Genomic DNA, 20,236 nt, shown 5'->3' with positions numbered 1-20,236 from the left:
CCCACACAGATCACCAGTGCCTATTTGGTGTGTGTGTGTGAGTGAGTAGGCCATCGATCAATGTGACAGCTTGGTTCGTGTTTACTTAATGATGTGGGGTTTATTTATGAAGTGATGGCCGATGTGTGGGAGGGAGGGAAAAAGTCAGATGGGGAGAGATTGAGACAGCCTGAGGATGTGACATTAAAATATCATCAAGGTGATGGATGTCCACACGGGCAACATTAGAGAGAACTACAAAAAGGCTGCTGTGCAACGGATGACAAGTCATATCTAGATTTGTTTGGGGGGGGGGGGGGGGGGTTCCTCTGTGTGCAGCTGTGAGGTCTGTGGCTTTCTGGAACTTCCCTGTTCATTATTGTGTCGCGTGTTCTGCCCCTGTTTATGATTTACAAGGTAATGAGTCGTGGTGTAGAAGAGTGACTGAGGAAGACTGTGCTTCATTTATCGAGGCCTCACTCATTTCAGATAACTGTTCACTTTTTAAAAAAAATTATTATCCAGCTAATAATTCTATCTTTACTCTCATGTAAATGTAAATAACATGCTGGACCATGTCTTACCTTCAGTCATCAGTAGATGTTTAATAGCGAGTGCAAGTTGGCTAATGGGCCAAAACAGGTAAAAGAAATTGAATTTAAGACATTTAAATTGTATATTTATGTAAATCTACTGCCATTACAGCCATAGCAGGAAGTAATGTCATTTAATCTGGCTGAAAAATGCAAATTTGGTTGAAACACAAATATCAGTCAGAAGAATTGTACTTAGTCTTTGGAATTAGTTGAATAACAGCATATCCTGCTGTGCGGGGATAAACCAATGCCTGTGATCATGCTGGGCAAGACTGTGGGATTGATTGCTCAGGCTTATGGTCAAAAATCCAGTGTGATTCGTAGTACAGATACCAGGTTACATGGCAAAATAACTGTAGTCTGGTGAGAAGCAGAAAGCAAAGCGTGAGAGTGACCATATTGTTGCTTAAGTGACGTTTGCAAAAGAAAAAGGTAACAAATTCTCAGCAAAATGAAGAGAAATGTGCCGAGAACAGGCGGCACAGAACAAAAGGTCTTACTCAGAACACTGCTTCTGACAATCAGGCACAACAGTGAACACAACCAAGTATTTAATTCATCACCACATGATGGACACCCTCATCATCATCATCATCATCAACTTGAACTATAAATGCAGAAAACAGCCACAGCCACAACAAAGTGCTGTACAAAAAGAAAAATAAATGACATCAAAAATAATTCTGTTAAAACAATAACATGAGCAACAATTAAAAAAAACCCAATAAAACCAGAGTAGAGTCTCATGCTGTGTTTTAAGATGAGTTTTAAAAAGGGGGCAGTGAAGGGGCTTGTCTAACGTGTAATGGGAGGTCTTTCCATAGAACAATCGTCTGCCTTCATTTTGTTGAAACTTGTAACATATTCAGAGAAAAACGCTTCGTTTTTCTTTCACATGCGCAAAAAAGATCCACATTAACCTAAAATATTCAACCGAACCTGTTTGGGGTATTAATTCCTAACTGTGCCACTAAAACGCAGAACTGCTCTGCTTCTCCCAAGATGCTCCATCCTTTCAAGAAGTGTCCCTTTAATAAGGACTCCCTGAATAATTCAGCGATTTAAGTCGGTTATTGAAATACTGAAACTGGCATATGCCACACGCTACCACACGAGATCATTCCGAGTTTTCACCGAGAACAAAGAAATCTATAAAAAGAGCCCGTCCGTGTAGTTTTGTAGTTTAATTGGCCATCAAGACATTACAGAGAGCCTATCATTTGCATATAAAGGCAGAAAGACACGGAGAGTGAGACAGTGTGATTGTCATAATTACAAGGATGACCTATATGCAGAAAGGGAACATGGAGAAATGGTCAATTTAGAGAGCGATGAAGGGACATTATGCACACTTTTGAGACAGAACACGCCCTCTAAAAGCAATGGCTGTAGTTGACAGACAGACAGGCAGGCAGACAGGCAGACAGAGAGAGAGAGAGAGAGACAGAGACAGACAGGTGTAAAAACTTCCCACCTTTGGAAGAAATAAACAGAGACATGAACAGATACTACTGCTCTGGTTTATTTCAGCATGAGTGTGTTACCCTGGAGAAAAAATACGGTGACACACACACACAGACACACACACACATCCCTTTAAATCACACATAAAGCTCTCTGAGAGGGAGAGCGATGCTCCCGGCCTTGTGTGGGGAGGCTGGATGGGCCTTTCACGGCGACAAAAATAGCTGAGTATGAAAGAGCTGTGCACGCTGCCGTTGGTGGAGGCAGCTAAAAGGCGCCGCACAAGGTCGAAACTAGCAGGTGAGTGCGGTGTTCAAGTGGTTTGTATTAATGCTCTTCTCACACAGAGAGAAAATCGGCATATCTGTGTGTGCGTGATGAGCTGGTGAAACTCCACTCTGCATCATAGCTGTAGTTTGAATTAAAATACTGCATGGCGACGTAGCACTAAACAGAAAATTGCACCACTAACTAATGTTAGAAGTGCAGAAATCAAGAAATAAATGGGAACAAATAAAAACCAAACATCTCCTTCAAATGTTACGCAAATGCCAAATCCCGCCGGTGGGCACTGAAGCTGCGTGATTGTCGGCTCACGCACGTTTCTGTCTTGTTTGAAGAGAATTGTGCTACCAGTCGTGTAGCAACACAACTCACCAGGCTGCCTTTACACACACTCCTACACTCCAGACCAGAGCCAGTGGCAATAGGCACCGTTGTCAGGAAAATTCGGAATATTTTGGCATCATTTTCTCTGAACTCATTTCAGGGAGGGGAGTTTTAACAATAATAGAGATGGGATGTTAGCTGTAATGATCAGCGTATTTGTTTGAACATACGCAGCCGGCGTTGTTAACACGTCACACTAATGAAGCTGTTTTAAGAAATCAGAATAATCCACAGGTTTTCCTCAAAAAGGAGGGTGCACAGCTCCATGCTGAGCCTTTCTTTCTGGGTGTTTCACTATTTCAGTGTTTCTATTCTCACCGTGTATGAGACTGTGTCAGTCTGAGGGGGGTGTTTCATTATCGAGCTCCTCGGGAGACGAACCCACCGCTGGTTCTTCATGAGGAAGCCCTTCTTTGGTGGGTTGGGGACGGGTGAGAAACAATCCTTGCCAGTGTCTCACTCTAGCTAAGCTTTAATTGTATCAACGTTTCTACAGCGGAGAGGAGTGTGGCGAGGAGGCAGAAACGTACACTCCACCAGGGTGTGTAATGAGTGACAAAGTCCTTTGGGCCTGAAGGAAAGCTGCAGTGGATTGTGTTTAGGAATGCATAATTAGGGCGGGTTTGCGGGACTTCAACACTCAATAAACAGAGACTACAGCGATCCACACCACTGATGTAGAGTTCACAGTAAGTCCGCATCTAGCAGTCATGTGACCCATCTCATGGCTTGTTTCCGTCATTTCCTGAAAGATGAATTGAACTCTAGGAGAATGCATGCATTTTGAATCTGTGATTCTAATCAAAGTGTGATTTTCAGAATACTGTAGAGGAAAAAAAATACCACGCTGATAAATGCTTATTGATTCTATGGCAAGTATGCAGACATTGGAAGCCTACGCCGGTAAACAAAATGATTCCTCTGCTTGGATCAATGCGAGTTCAGGGATGTTTATTACTTCAGCAGCATAGGAAGCAGCAGATAGAACAAGGTAGACGGGACAGCAACGGCAGAAGACAGATGGAGAAAGCAAAAGGACTCGAGACAAAGTTGTGGTCTGGAGCTACAGGAAAGGGTGGATGGAAATGTCACCGGTCTAATGGCTCTCTCCATAAAGTAAATGAGGAGAGTCGACGGAGCCTGGGTGGCTCAAAATGTTAACAAGACAGTTGAAAATAGCCTGGGAGCACTGCGAGGAGCTCACCCACAGGAAGCAGATATACACATTTCTTTGCAGTTTAAGGCAGAAATAAAAACATTCTCCCTTCTTATTCCTTAATGCACAGCTGCATGCACGCACACTCACCCGCTGTGGGTCGTGCTCCAAGACTCTGCGGCGTGCAGCGTCGAGCTCCTCGTATCCAGGAGCGGCTCGGGCTTGCTGGTACTCCCTACGCGACCCAGGAAGACGCTGATCACTGCAAAAAGAGTGTGAACAATAATGAGGAAAGTGAATATGAGCAATTTTATACTGCAAGACATAGAAAAAGTAGAATTTCATTCATATTCTGGCATTTTTCTAATTAGACTATAATCAATGTGATGGTCCACGCACACATGAATGGAATGAAATTAAAGAAAATAGACAAAAGTACGGGCGGCATTATTCAGAATTACCTAATAGTAATTCTGGTAATTCATGTCAAATTCTTTCACGTACACTACTGAAACACTCCCACTCCCACACACACAAACACACAAGTGTTGGTTGCTGCTGTGCGGTCCGGAGGGAGAAGCGTGACTGTCCTGCTCGCCCGGCTCGGAGTTGAAACGGTCTGTTGCTGTTGTTTCGCGCGCCGTGGCTAACCTGAATCAGGCTGTGAACCGTGGCACCTTCATGCTGCACCAAACCGGAGCAAGTCCTTCCGGTCTTATTTAAACACCTGGCGTTTTAACTGAAATGTCACATGTGTGCGAGAGGTAATTCTGAATAATGTCCCTCATACAAAAGCACCGTTTCAGTCTCTATTGCATCCACCAGGAATTGCTTGTGACAACACTCAAACAGGACAGGAAGAGTGACAGACAGACAGACAGACGTATAAAATCCAGCCTCTGAGAAGACTTTAGTGGCTGAGCTGCACTTCCTACAGCTGTCAGAGGAACCAGAGGTGGAAAACAATGAAACAAAATGAACAGCAGAAAAAAACAAGCAATGAATCTTTCTAATTTCCCAGCCGCATAAAACGCAGCGGTGCTTTTTTAATTTGACTCCGCCGATGAGCCAACGCAGGTAGGATCCTCCCGCAGCCGACATCTGCAGAAGATGACCAAAAGAAGAACTACTCAAAAAGAAACGTGGTGGGAAAGGTGAGGATGTCTGTCGGCGAACGGATAAAAACTCGGGACAGAATGGGGACAGAACAAAAAAGAGAAACATCATCGTGCTCACTGGACCTTAATGTAAGATAAGCTGCACATAGCTGAGCGTTCAGAGCCGAGCACACAAAAACAGCAGCGTGCACGAGGAGAGACATAAACTATACATCTGAGTAAACTTCATCTTCTGGGATGTGCTAACAGCTACCACACAGTTCCACCGTTATCTGTGTTTACTGGCTGCATTGGAAACAGGTCTCTAATATTGACACTGATATGTGGCTCCCTATCTATTATGTCAAATAAATATGGAATGTAAAGGGAAGATAATGACATTTTCCTCTTTTTCTGTGCATCTATATTACAATTACAAAGACCCACACCAACACACACCATCAACTGTTCCACAGATACTCCTCCTGATCCTCGGGCACCAAAATAGAGAGAGGGAGACATCGAGACAGTCCAGCAAAGTGTGCATAGATGTTCAATAGTGCAACAGAGCTCACAAGGTTCCCTTGTGAGTGTCTTTAATTAGAAAATCTGGCTGCAGGTCTGTGTGGTTAAAGACAACCTCAGGAACACATCAACCGCCACATTTCTGCTGACACTGAGCAAATCCTTGCAATGTGCTACGTGGGACGCGGTGCGACACGACCTGCGTATGTGCCGAACCCAATTTCATGCGGCGTGAATTTGATCTAACTCGCAGCTACAGAAGGCCGACTCACTCGTGCGTCGTTAGGCTTTGGTGCAAAGGGCACTTAATGTGGAGAGATTCACACTTATTCTGGGGTTGTGGGTATGGTTTCACAGGGGATTATTTATTTAATCACTTATTATTTGCTTTTTATCACCCTCTTATTCCTCTGCTGCCAAACAGTCCAGCTCCATGCACAAACAAACACGCCCGAAGAGGATGGATGCACGGAGACGAGCGGAGATGCCTTTTTTTTCCACGCCAGCCCTCTTTCACCACAGCCATTAGCCAATCCCTGGGACCGTAATTAGGCCTGCCATTTTGATTGAGCGTCTGTGTCACTCTCCAAATGAAACAACACTGTAATTATCTCATTATGCCCCAGCCTCCATTACTGACAAATATTATCATATCCAACATGGAGGACTGAGGCTGAATCTGGATAAAAGACTGTAAAGTGGTGGTGGGACTGTTTGATAGAATCACAATGCAGCAGAATGAGGAGAGGCAATGATAATGTGTGTGTGTGTGTGTGTGTGTGTGTGTGTGTGTGTGTGTGTGTGTGTGTGTGTGTTTATTTAGAGGAAGACAGGTGTGCTCCCCTGCTGTAGCCAGCAGCCATTAACCAGTGCCGATTGTCACAAACTCGCCACAGATTTCTCAAGAAATTTGAATCACTTGGATTGGACTAGTTGTTAGTTTCGTGGTGAACTAAAATATTTGAATCCTAAATAATTTCCTTTTCAATTCAACCAAACCTGACGCACGGTCAGCATTCAATTACAATCAGAAATCAAAAAAGCAAGCAGGAAATCCAAAGACAAACAAAAAAAGCAGGGTTTTTAAATCCCTTTGGCTGACTTATTCCAGAAAACATGACGCTGTAAACGTTTAATGTGCTTCAAAGCAGCTTTTCTTATCTTTGGGGTATCATCAGATACGTTGAGTTCAGTCTCTCTTGGAAAACTACATAAAGCAGATTTAGCTATTAATGTTTTTTCCCCTAATATCTATAACGTGTATTTTATTCTAACGAATGTGTCTACCTGTGATAAATAAAGATGATTTAAGTCCACAAAGGCCTCGTCTGGAGACTATGATTAATATCCTCCTGGAGATTAACTGCACCACAGACACTAATACCACTGAGTCACACAGAGTTTTACCTTCCATGATTGTATTTCACCCAAATTTTGGAATATTTTGGGATGAACTGAGATTGTTCCGAGAGTAGAAGAAGCTGCAGGAGGAGAGAGACAGAAGGTAGGAACAAAAGTGCGACCCGGGAGCTGGAATCCATAGATGCCTCAGAAGACAGAATGTGAGCGCAACCAAACGGAAACATAAAAACAGTGATATGGAATCTGGAATGGAGTAAAAGGAGCAGCCAGGGAACTGGAGTGAGAACAAACCCGTCTGCCATATGAAAGTGGGGATGGGAGATTCCACGCGAGCAAAGCAACCATCCTGCTGCGCTGGCCAGTGTGGGGGCCGGCTAATTAGCAAATGTGTGCCGCTGACGGCTGGTCTGGTGACTTCTTGCTGTGGCCAGCTGATCTCAACACAAGGCGTTACGGGGTTAAAAACAAATGACAGGCCTGGTGGACTGTGGGGAATGGAGAGGCAGACAGGAAGCCAACAGAATTCCAAACTTCAAACATTGGGCAAACAAAGAGGTCCCCTCAAAACAGGAGGGAAATGCACCAATTTATAGTAAATCAGCCATCTTAATCATGTGTGCCATTGGCTAATTTGTGCCATCTCTGCGGGGTGTCAGATTTCCCTGCATGTGGTCACTGTGGCTCAGGTGCAAGAGAGGTTGCTCTGATGATACATTACTTTTGGTTAGATCCTCTGCCCGTGTGATCTACTAGTCACTGCATCCTTGAAGTCACCAAACCCAAAATTGTCCCTAATTTTAGTCTTTATTGGGTGGAGACACATGCAGTTACTTATTTCTGCTGAAGTTCAGGTACAAACTGTGAAGTTGTGTGCTATATACATACATTTGTGGTTTTATTATATTTGCCGTTTTTATAATTAGAATTTTAAGATGATGTTTCAGCTTCGAGCTTCCACTCCCCTGTCAGCCAACGAGGTGGGACTGTCATACCTGAAGTCAACCGTGTGTCCCTGCACAATCGTGCTTTTGGCAGACACCAATAACAACCCTGAAACATGCAATAATACCTCATACAAATGAGAAAGGATTTTAATTGCTCCAAACCCGCAAAATATTTGAGGCTTTAAAGTCATTGTAGACAGAAAATGGAGCCTCCACTAATGGTGCATCACCTTGAAAACAAAACAAACTTCTCCTAGAGCTTTCCTTGGACAGTGCGGCCTGACATCTGAATATCAGCCATCTGAATTATTTCCTATTTGCACAAAAAGTGAAGTTCAGGAACTAATATAATGGGACTTTTCTGTAAATTGTCTTGCCCATGCAGGTCCTCTAGATTTAGTCTATAGGGGAAAAAATGGCCCAGCAAGGACAGAAAAGTCACCATTAATGGGAGAAGCAGGAACTCTTTTAAAGGACTTTGTTGAGATTTAACATATTTCTGCAATTAGTCAAGCACACTGTGGCAAGTATGTTAGATTTGGACTTTTTTGATCCCGGCTCATAAACTCGTACTCTTGCCTGAACCTACAAACGCAGGATCACGATTCTGACGTGTCGCTTACCTGTCAAAGCTTTCAAGCTCAGCTCCAGCTTCCCTTGCTTTGCACACGCTCATATTTTGCTACAGCCCTCCTGCCACCCTTTCTGCTCAGTGTTTCTTACTCCTCTTTCATCTCATTTCACCATTCCATGCTCTGAGTACAAAGAGTGCCTGTTGGCTAATAAAATTTGACAAGCATAGCTAACCTTTTTTCTCCACAGGTCAGCCTCTAGCACAGCTCTAATCAATTGTGACGCCCATCACGGCACACGCCTGCCATTGAAGGTGTAATGAAAATGTCCAACAGGAAATTAGGGAGACGGGGACACGAGGGAGGGCTATTAGCATATCTCAGTTGGAAAAGTATGCAAACAAATGCAGGCATGTACGCTTCATATGTAAAAGCATTTGGATTAAGATACATTAGTGGTAAAAACCAGTGAAAAGGGATCAAAGATATGTGGTAAAGGTAAGTGGATATTCCATCTGTTTCTCATTATTATGCACAATGAAATGACTGGTAAAAAGTTGGCTCAATTGGAATTAAACCTGTGATTTTTGTGCAACCAGACAGCATTGTTGCTAGGTTACACTGGGCTCACTTGTAGAAATATCACACGTGGGTGGCAACCTTTGAACCAATGTGTAAATGTGCGCGCGTGGGTTTAAATGGAAAACACAAAAACCTCACGCATAGCTGCATGTGTTTTAACAGATGTCCTGACTCTAGGACGGAGCAGGCCAGGCCAAAGCGCAGGTGGTGAGCGCAAATGGAAACAACCAGCAACGACAGAGGGAGGAAGCCTTGGATCAAGCAACGCCTATTGTCACTTCTGAACGTGGGACGGTATCCTAACATTCAGAATAAATATTCAAGGCTACACTGTGACACATCAGACAGACATCGGGTAGTTGTTTGATGCCTGGTTCAAACAGGCCCAGACTGAGGGTACAAAACAAAACAGCTGCATTGCTGCTGCAGCCAAAGTCCCTGAAACTGCTGGGAAAAGCTGTGTGACATTGACGTACCTGCCAACATCACATGGGTTCAATTTGAGGGTTATTTTTTCCCTGCTGCACGAGCAACGCCGGTATACCGACAGGAATAAGACACAAGCTGCCAAATCAGACATCACTGAAGCTCTGTGAGCGTTAGCTTATATGAAGCAAGCAGCTATATATGCTAGAATACTCTCACATTTCAAAGGTTGCATTCAGACTACTAATAAGGGCCACTAGGAACTCAATATGAAACATTATTTTTGAATTTAGAATGTTTTATTGTAAATATCCCAATGAAAAACTCAATCTGAAGGGTATCATTTGAAACTGAATTTTTTCGTTTGGAACTATATTTTCACAATCAGCTCTGACAAATTGAAATTCAATCTACTGTGACAGAAAATTGGTAGCTGAGGAAGAGCATTTGGTCAATCAGCATCTAAATCTTTAGTAATAATAAAAGTAATAATTTTAGGAGAATAAAGTCTTAATATTTTGACTCATTTTTGTTGTTAAAATGAGGGCTGTGGAGCGTTTCGTGAAGTTTAACTTCAGTATAGGTTTCACAGCCACTCTATAAAGTTTTTCAAGCTCAATGTAAGGGTTCTAAAGTCAATGAAGTGGTAGAAAAATGGTAAATAGGATTACAGGTGCTGGCGCTGAAGCCTGAGCGGGGTCGTTTCAGCTGCAACTGCATTATATACAGCGGAGTTCAAAATAATAGCAAAAAGTGAAAGAAAAAAAGGTTAAATCCTCATAATACCTTTAAATTTACACATGACCATGCATCAGGAACACTGTATATTCCTTTCCAAATCATGAAAGGAAAAAAAATTGACAATTTCAAGTGAGCATTTATTCAGGTGGCCCACCTGTTTGGAGGCTACTCGGTTAAATGATCGGAAATCCTTCAAAATGGCAGAAAAATGTGGATGAAAACTCTCATTTGATTGGACTGACTAATATCCCAGCAGAGACTGAGCCAACGATCTGCTCTTGAGTAATGAACGGTGTAAAGTTTCAGAGTGAGTAATGTAACAACTAAACCCCTCCTTGAAGATAACCTATCAGGAAGAAGCCCCTCAAAAGCCCATTGTTGGAAAAAAGAAGAAGAAAAAAGACATCTACGGGACAGGTTACAATGTGTCAAAAGAAGTGGCCTGAAGAGAAATGGCCCTTTTTTTTTTTTTTCGACTGATGAAACAAAATTGATCGTTTGGGGTCTAGAGGCCTCAGACAGTTTGTCAAATTCCCCTCAAACACTGAATTCAAGCCACAGTACCAGTGAAGTATGGTGTCACGAGCCCGTCACGATCTGGGAGGGCTTCTCATGGGCCTGTTCTTCCATATCAGTCATTACGGATCAATTCAAACACCTTAAAATACTCAAAGGAGTCGTGCTGCCTTATTCCAACCAGCAAGTGACGTCATAATGGGTGTTTCAACAAACCAGTGACCCCCAGAAACACCAGCAATCGAGCAGCATCTGCTGTCCAAACCGACAGGATTAATGTCATGAGTTAACAGAACAAAATAACAAAAACGCTGTTTCTGAGATATTTATGCAACACAGACATGAAGCAGTTCTCACAACCAGAGGTGATACAACTAAAATTAGTTCAGGGGATTCTAGAAAAGCCATTTTATATAGTTTAGAGTCATTATTTCAGTTGGTAATGGAAAACAGCCTGCTATTATTTTTGGGGGAGTTTGCAGCTTTTCATACATCAATTTTAAAACTCTTAAAAATATTTTAGGTTTTATTCACTGCTATTGTTTTGAGCACAACTGTAACTTTCTCGGCCGGTTCGGAACGCTGGTGCTGGATCACAGCAGATCCACTGAGCTTGAGTTCAAGCCCCGTCTCCCTGCTCCTCTCACACGCGTCCCACGCTACAAAGAGCCATTATTTACACCAGAGACACGTTTCACAGTGTGAGTAACCAAAGTTCTTCTCTTCCAAACCCTTAAATCATGAGAGTAGTTCCCCCTGTGTGTTGGCTGCAATATTAAGGCAGATTGCTTCACTTTTCAAACAGCTGCGAGAGGACGCATTTCACAGCGGGGGGGCATTCTGCATCAGCACCACGGTGGTATCGGCTGGTAATTACGGCGCTGTCGTCGTCTCTGTTGCCGATAGCAATGCCAAGCAACGCTGCAGAGCTTGAGATGGTGCCGACTGGCCGAAGAGGCGTCCTGTGTGTCCACGCTCGACTGCTCTTCCTCAACCAGATGACCTGAACTCATGCACAGAAGAGCGATAACAATGGCGTCCATGTGCCAGCAGGTGCTGAGAAGGGTGAGAATCAACAAAGTGCCAAATAGATTTGGTCTCTTAGCAGTGCTATGGGTGTGAATTCAGTATCGTAGCTGTCCTCTCTTGGAGACGGGATATATATATATATATATATTGTTTGTTGTTATTTTGTTATCTTGGAGATTGAGTTGATACCATCTCATTTTTAAAAAGTTTCTTACTTATAATTTGTCATCTAAAATACACGTCACATCACCTTTACCTGCTGGCAGCTTTGGAGTGTGTGACCCCTGCAATAGCCATGAGAACAAGCCCTAAATAGAGACGTCTGGGAAGAAAATGGAGTTTTATTCAGCGTGGACGTCTTCATTTGCCTTCACCCCCAACGACGCTGGCTCACCTGTGTGCTCGACACGTGGCGAGAAATTATTGAACAGCAAAAAGTCTATTTTAAAGGTATTTTTAAGAAGTGCAAAGAAAAGCTGAAGAGAGCAAACTACCTTTCCAGAGGTGGATCAGCCCTCCACAGTCAACTACAGCTGCCAGTTTTGTGGCAGCTCAGGAGATCGTAAAGAGGGGGACGCCGTTGACAGATGGAGAAGATATAAAAGGATCGTTTATGAAAATATCAGAGTATCTCAGAGTATCGACTCTAAGAGAGAAATTGCTCTGGAAATCAAAGACATTCTTCTCTCCACAAAGCCCCTCGAGGACTGTGCCATTAAAATGGCAGCAAACATCAGCAGTAAGAGCAAATTGATGACTTCAATGCAGCTCAAGCAGTTCCAAATGCCTGTGATGAGTCAAGTGATGCAAACGAGGGTGAGGAGGCAGCGCTGCTGTGCAGACATGGGGAAGATCTGACACAGAGGTCACATGGTGAGAACAAGAGCATTTAATAAGCTATTATTGTTCTGAAAAAAAACCAAACTTTTATTTTAGATGCCGAGCTGCTTTTTTTTGTATGTTCATGTGCTTCAGTTCAGCTGGCTGAGCAAAGAGCCTGAAGAGGACAAGGGGGCAGAAGATGGGGGCAAAACGCCTCTTTTGTTAATAAAAGGTTGCAGACCCCTGATCTAGAGGGATGTCAGGGGCGTAAATGAAAAAAGGAGAGCTGAGCCACTATTGTGGGCAGTGTGAATGTAGCCTAACACTATAATCTGCATGTGCCTGTCAGAACCAGCTCCTCAGGGACCACCTCAAGAAGGTCTATGTGCCCTCATGTTGCCATGGTTTTTCATGACAAGCGCTGAAGGTATACGTAAAAAGATGTATACTGTATTTTCAAAATACCAATGATGTTTTAAAGCAGACTTGGCTTAAACGTGATTGGAAACCTCTGTTTAATTCAAAACACGGTTCCCCTTCCACCTCCCCCTTTACGTCAATGCACCAGAACTGTCATTCACTTGTCCTTTTGCATAGTTTAAAGTTAAACAGATGCCAATTCTTGGGTACAAGATTCCGCAGGTGCACTATTTCTGCTCTCTAACAACATTATTAGACATTTATTTCTTTCGGTGTCTCTGGAGGCTCCCTAACGCGCAGAGTTAACAAGCCAAAGAGTGCTCATCCATCATGCTAATGCTAAATATCATCTTATACAGATTATGTCCAAGCCAGGAGAGGAAGATGGACACAGCACAGAGGAAGAGAGTCAGAAATTGAGGAAAAAGAAGAAAACAGGCTGGTAATGAAGTGGCCAGCTCAAGTGTATGAGTGCTAAAGTGGTCCAACAGATCTGTCAGGCTGCTAGACTGTGGCTAATTATCCCCCCTCCTCTCTTGTCTGCTTCTGTGCTGCTGACTTTTCTTCTCTCTCCTTAGTTTATTCAGACCAACACTATTTTCTTGTGTTCCATTTTACTTCCTACTGTCTCCATACTCATTTGCTTTTTCCTCTCTCATTCCCCCCGTCTGTCACATCTTACCGTTTCCATCTGACTTCCCTCCCTGTCCAACTCCTCGCTCTGTATTCTGGCTCTCTCTGGATGAGTTTAGGTGTCTGGGGCTTAGTTTTTGATTTGCAAGTCAATAGTAATTTCTGTCAGCCAGTTTAAGTTGAAGGGGAGTTTTAATGTGCTCTGTATTATTTTCTATGGGAAATGACACATTTGCATTTGAATCCCCAGTAGATCTTCCCTATTTTTTCTTTTTACACACAAAACCAGCTGCAAAACTAAGTAATATGGAAGGAATGCACTCCATCTTCTGCAGGAGTCAACCATTAGCTCCCAGTTTACCATTTATGCTAACTTTACTCAAATTCAAGGACGCTCTGCCAGACAATAATGTAAGTTTAACGAATATTTCTTTGCACATTTGTAGATCAGACAACGTGCAAAATAATGCATGTTACATGTCAGACATCGCTTATATGAAGAGGAAAGGATCTTTACTTTTGATACAATAGTAGATTTCCATTTATTGGTATAAAAATATTATTTGTTAGCGACTGTCTTCTGAAAATGAGCCTTTTCCACAGCAAAGAAAATGGAAATTGACCGTGATATGGTTACGATTTAGGATCTTCCCGAGGAAGGCGACAACCTTCGGCGTATAAACCAAGACGCTAGAGATGTTTTAGCAGTCTGTTGTTGTTGTTGTGGGGCAGCAGTATCAGAGGCAGCGTCACTACCAGACGATCAAATCATCAGGAAAGGCTCGCTCTCTACTTGCTCGCAGGCTGGGGACTTTCGAGACCGTGGTGGCGAGGAGGTTGTTGTTCTTTTTTATTTCATCTGTTATATTGTCTCTGCATGTAATACTGCTGCTTCCCAGTAACTTACAAGTCTGAATTCAATAAAGTCAGTAGTCAGCCTGCATGTCTGCCTGGTGTTTTCTTGTATGTGTTGTGGACACTCAGAAAACATGTTGAGATTGTTTCAGCGGGAGGACAGAGGGTGTAAAATCTATGAAACATCAGGCTTATGAAGCTAAAGTTCTCCTTCCAACAGAGCTCTGGAGAAATTCATGAAGCTTAAGCCTTTATCCACAGCAGAACTGAACACCATTTTATTCACATTAGCACCCTGATGACAACAAACTAAAGAGATTAAGTACAGAAATGATTCATAGCAAGATGATGTGTGCCAGGTTGGAGAGGGTTGTGTGTGTGTGTGTGTGCTTGTTTGGGTTTTTAAGCACACACTCATGCTCTATTCATTTTCCAGCTTGCCAGGCCATGAATGCAAATGTGTGTAAATAGCTGCTGGTCAAGCGGTGGTCTGTGACCTTGTGGGTACACACCTAAGCGAACAGAGCAGAGTTTATGTATGACAAGCATTCATTAAGGGGAGAGAAATCATCAACCTGTCCTTACCTGTCTGTCTGCGTTTGAGGCTGGATCTGGTGAGCAGGTGGGGGTCTGGGCTTGTTCACCTTTGCGTAAAGACCATCCAGCTCCTCCAAGGAAGCCTGAGGCGGGATGGACCCCGCTGCCGGGCCTCCGGGCGAGGGCGTGCGGATGACGAAGGTCTGAGGCGGCGGCGGCTGGCGGAAGGTGTTGATGCGGGCGTAGTTAGGGTCGCTGTCATCGTCTTCAAAGTCGGGGAGGGAGGCGGGGTCGGGGGTGAGGTGGCCGGAGCGGACCTCTGTGTACCGTGCACCATAGCTGTGAGACAGAGGAAGAGTGCGCATTGAGGAAAGGCTTTGATTAGCCCGGTGTTGCGTAATCTGTCAATCATGTTCTGAAGTTATTCTGAGAAGGTTCTGGCTCTTTTTGGACTGGACCACTCTTTAGGATTAAGCTTTTTTCTACCCACTTCTGGTACCTGTCACTGGTGTTGGGGATCTTTTCCAGCTCCTCTTCACTCAAAGCCTCCAGTTTGTTTTTAGAAGCTTTGCTCTTGTCCTCTTTTTTCTTCCCGAACCTGGATAGAAAAAGGATGAGACTGGTTTTAAATGACACCAAGGACACCGTGGAGTGAAAATCTTCATGATGTTTAAACACCAGGTAGGTAACGCTGCCTGCTGCCAAACAGAATTACTCGCCACAGGTGAGGTTTATCTGATTTGATAGGGCACGTTAACCTTCAGTTGCAAAGCCGGCTGATGAACGCTCACCATGTACCAATACCGCTGTGCTATCTGCTTATATATGGCAGCCTGCATCAAGGGAGGGTGGCCAGAAAAAGATTTGGACGGTTTCCTGAGCGGCAGGTCTGTTTCGGGCCGAACCGTCAGAGCGCTTTTTCACCCTATTAAACATAGCCACGCTCGACTGCAGCGGCTTGTCCTCGCAGCCGCAGGTGGCAGAGTGGAACATTAGACAGGGCTCATCTAATATTTAGCATATTAAGGGGGGAGGGATACGAGCGGCCCCTCCCAATTAGAAATGATCCGTATTTATATTGAAATGTAATTGGTGCAGATGCTTAGTCGGTCTCTTGTTTTCCTTTTTAAAGAAAGAAAGAGGAACAGAGTAAATTAGCAAACTTGGTTGTCGGCTTGAACTCCAGCGCAGCATAGCAAGAACTTCCAATCAATTACAATGCCGGACGGGGTGAGTGGGGGCTAAGGTCTACACTAGACTCAGTAAGGCCAGTGGTGTATAGTGTATAGCTATTTTCAAGAGCTCAAGAGAAATACATGAAAGTAAATAGTATTCTTTTCAATAGTATTCAAAAACTTTGAAAAGGTGCTACAACATCCATCTTACCTGACAAGGCCAGGGTCAGTAGTGGGGCTGGGTAAGAGCGAGAGGATCATGCCAGTCATAGAAGTGTGGAGGAAAAGACCGATGAGGAGGGACAAAAGAAGTAGGAGGAGATGGACGAAAAGGAGGAGAAGGAGGAGGAAAGTGGAGCAGGAACCACCAAAAAGATGCCGCTGCAGCACGCAGGACTGGGTCGACAATAAATAGGTCTTTGCATACAACTGTATTGAAAAATATGTTGATTTTCTGTCCCTAAAAATCAACCTATGCACTCCTGGTTTTCTGTCCAATGGGAATAATCGATTGCTAATCTTTGTCATGCCTCATATTCTTCATATGTAGTATATGCACTTTAACACTGTGACTAATCTGTGTCTGTTAGGTTTAATATGTTATCTTTAATAAGTATTTGGGCTAGAGTTACTGTTCCTCTTGCTTCTGTGGTGTCTCCATGCTGAATTTCAACTCCAGCCCACCCCTGGCCTACGTGATAAAGGGGCGACCATCGTACAGCATATGGACCATAAATATTTCAACATTTCAGCCAATAAAACTGAATTGTTTCTTTTTCCTCATCAGCTTTATCATGAAACGAGGATTGTCATTAGTCTCCAGACTAAACGCATCATCCCCCCTTTTGCTGCCATGAAGCTTTAATTATCCAGGCCTCTCCCCCTCAAACTCACCCCACTCTCCCCCCCTGTCTCACCCACTTCTCTTTTTCTTTGTGATCTCTTCTTCCCTTGGAGTTCCTGCTGAGCAGATTTAATGTCTGTGTTTATCTCATTAACAGCGAGGCACTTCTCATTACTGCTACAGGGGAGGCACGTGGCCTGAATGGTAACCTGCTGCTCTGGTCAGCAGCACGCGGTGCAACCAGGACAGGAAGGAATCTGGAACCATCCTGCAGAAATAACTCCTTTAACTCTCAACTTCTTTTACACCTGTGCGTGTTGTTAACAGCAGTGAAGGTGGTTTAATTGTCCTGCTGTGATGGAGCCACTGACTGATAAATGATCTTTTTATGCAGGTACTTTCGTATAATCTTGTTTTCGAGCCACTAAAACAGTCTAAAAGTTGAAGGAACAACTTGAATCTTATGAATGCCAACTGTGTTCCTCATCAGCTTTGCACATAGGAACAGCATCACAAACTTCATCAGCGTAAAGTCGTGCGTGAAGGTTGCCACAGACAGGGATCCAGTAGATTTCAGTTCTAAGCTCAGGAAGCTATAAAGTCAGCAGCCGCCATGCTTTTGTTCTGTTACAGAACAATACGAGTTGGATGAACTAGACCTGGAAGTGGAGATGCTTTCATTGCCATGATTTTTACAGTTTATGGGAACTCTGCTTGACTGAGTTGTCTGTTCTAAAACCCACAGTCTACTGCACAGAGATGTTAAGCTACGAGTTTTACCTCTTTATGGAACAACATATTTAATATACACAATGAAAATGTAGAGATGCTTCTGCTAAGCTAAGTTTATGAAGTCAAAACTCTGGATTTAACAGATCTATATTAAAACAGAACCTCAAATGATATATTTCAGTGTTCATTTCAAATCTGCCCATTTCTTTACAGTACAGTGAAATACGTGCACCGAAGGTGGATTAGCCAGGAGCAAACTGAGCTGGCTGGGGTTACAAATTAGGACATGAGTGAAGTTTCCCTCCTAATTTAACCCTCTTGCTTGATAATTAAGTCATATTCTTTCATTTAAAAGGCGGCATGCTCTGCCCCTCATCTGCAGCTAGTGTCCTTTGTTGCTACAGCGTGGAACAGTTTAATAAAGGAGTTCTCCAGCTATCCATAGTTCAACATACAGTAAGTTCTAAAAACAAAAATACTTTTATTAAACATTTCAATATTCCCATTTTATTCCAGTCTGATATGTCCCCTGGGCCACTAAAACAGACATGAAAAGGAACCTCTGAGTATATCCTCTATGCAGAAGTGGGATCATCTGGCTATTGTTGAGTGGGTCTGAGTTCCGTCCATTGTTCTGATTAGTCCCATATATGCTCCATTGGACTGGAATCAAGGTTAAAACCTTGGCTATATCCTTTAGTCTAACTTCTTTGCCCTAAAAAAACATGGAAGCTGCTATCATGTACATTTTATTCTTCATCTTGAGTCAATTAGACTTCCTAAGTGCTTCCACGCTGTGCAGAATAGCAATCATGACAACCATATAGGATGTTATCTTGAAGGAATTCAAACACAACTCACCCTCGCATGCATCAATAGGCAGAGCATTAATGTACGCAAGAAGATATGAGTAACCCAAATCCCCCATCCATGTGACGGAGCGGTCTGGGCGCCCCACCTTCACACCCACACACACACCAGGCACGTTCATAAACAGTCTGAAGGGGCAAAGGTCCACAGTTGGACCCATCATTATAACCGCATTAATTAGGAAGGCCTCATTTTCTCATTGCCTGAGAAGGGATGGAAAAAAGGGAATCCCAATTAGAGACATGTACCTGCCATAAGGGAGGTAGTTGGAGCCCCCCACCCTTTTCTTCTTTCTTCAAGACCAAATTTAACATCTTTTCCCCTTTGTGTTGAGCCAACTGGATTTTAATGGCATCCTACGCTTTTGTCTCTCTCCTTTCTGTTCCTTGTCTGGTGGAGTGATTCTTAGAGCAGTTTTTGCTCTCAGAAACTAAAATGACAGGTAATTTCCCACTAAAGGCTGCAGGATAAAAATAAATAAATAAATGGCACAGGTTTGTGAATGGGTGGAACGAGTTAACACATAAAACACCTCGTGAACAAAGTCAGTCAGACACACGCAGTAAGTGGAAATGATATATTGCTCTCAAACTCTGGATGAGACAGCTGTATACATCAGCACAGGTAACACACACACTGCATCTCTGTTGGGAACTGCAAACACTCTCATGGAATAGGACATCTCATTAACTTAACATTATCTACCCACACAACCACTCCATCAAACTCTCATTAGATCCTAGTGGGGGCTTGGGTTGCACTGGAGGCCATTTAACATGCCCCCCCACTACTGTCACAGGAAGGAGCTACTGGGAACCATTATTGGTGTGTCTTTGTGATTATTAGCCTGACATTCCTGCCATTGCACGGGCGCCACCTTTTTGGGGCCTGGTTATGGAAGAGAGTGACTGTTGAGTTCGTTATGAATCCTGGGAATCGTTGCAGTTTGCTCTGGTAATTAAAAGAAGATGTGTTTGAAAGTAAAAATGAATAGCCCTACTAAAACACCCTTTATGTAAAAAAATAAATATATAAAAATATTAAAGTAAATGACATTCTCTCCCTCTGAAAACACAGGCGCACCACCACCTTTTGACCGCCCCCATCCACACTAGAGGTGTGTACAACATCTATGTGGGTTGCTGCTGCTGTCTGAAAGATTCTAATTGTGCAATGTGAACAGGTTTCCTACACAGATGGGTCCGTCATTTATGCTTCAGCAGACTCATCTGGTTCGCTTTGCAACTTCCTGAATTTCGATCCAAACAAGTGATGGGGGGGGTTATATGTACAGGCAATTACTTTCAATTTAATTAGAAAGTGTTTGGTTAGCAAACAGCACACACAAGAACATATTGCTTATGCAAAGAACACTACAAGTGAAAATTTGCGCGATAATTCAGATCTGATCTGCAGATGATGCAAACTTCAGTCTGAATGCCCGACTGCAAGAAAACGAAAACTCAGGTACTAATGACGGATTCTATGTAATTAACGATAGGCTGATTGTAGGCCAGCCAACAATACTGGCCAATGCCGATGTTTGGCCGATGTATCGGTGCATCGCGACTGCAATTGGCAAAAATCAATACCCTGCCCTGGCCACACAAAGGCAGACAGTCATTATGGAGACCGAATGCAAAGGAAGCGGAGCAAAGTGCAAAATGGACTGACTGTAATTACTACAGCT

The 20,236-nt window shown here is 43.4% G+C and overlaps 1 protein-coding gene across 3 annotated transcripts in view; it reads right to left on the bottom strand.

The window, feature by feature from the left end:
- Positions 1-20,236, bottom strand: part of pard3ba (par-3 family cell polarity regulator beta a) — a 120,047-nt gene that overhangs the window by 19,903 nt on the left and 79,908 nt on the right. For 2 of the 3 annotated variants that reach the window (XM_057027355.1, XM_057027357.1), the window contains exons 20-22: positions 15,416-15,523; positions 14,974-15,264; positions 4,015-4,126 (exon numbers count right to left, since the gene is read on the bottom strand). In XM_057027355.1, the coding sequence (XP_056883335.1) occupies positions 4,015-4,126; positions 14,974-15,264; positions 15,416-15,523 (511 nt within the window). The remainder of the gene's footprint in view (positions 1-4,014; positions 4,127-14,973; positions 15,265-15,415; positions 15,524-20,236) is intronic. The other variant, XM_057027356.1, reaches the window with a different exon arrangement.

The sequence above is a fragment of the Takifugu flavidus genome, chromosome 3 (assembly GCF_003711565.1).
Source record: "Takifugu flavidus isolate HTHZ2018 chromosome 3, ASM371156v2, whole genome shotgun sequence".
NCBI classification, from domain to species: domain Eukaryota; kingdom Metazoa; phylum Chordata; class Actinopteri; order Tetraodontiformes; family Tetraodontidae; genus Takifugu; species Takifugu flavidus.
This window is presented reverse-complemented; position numbering and strand designations above follow the sequence as displayed.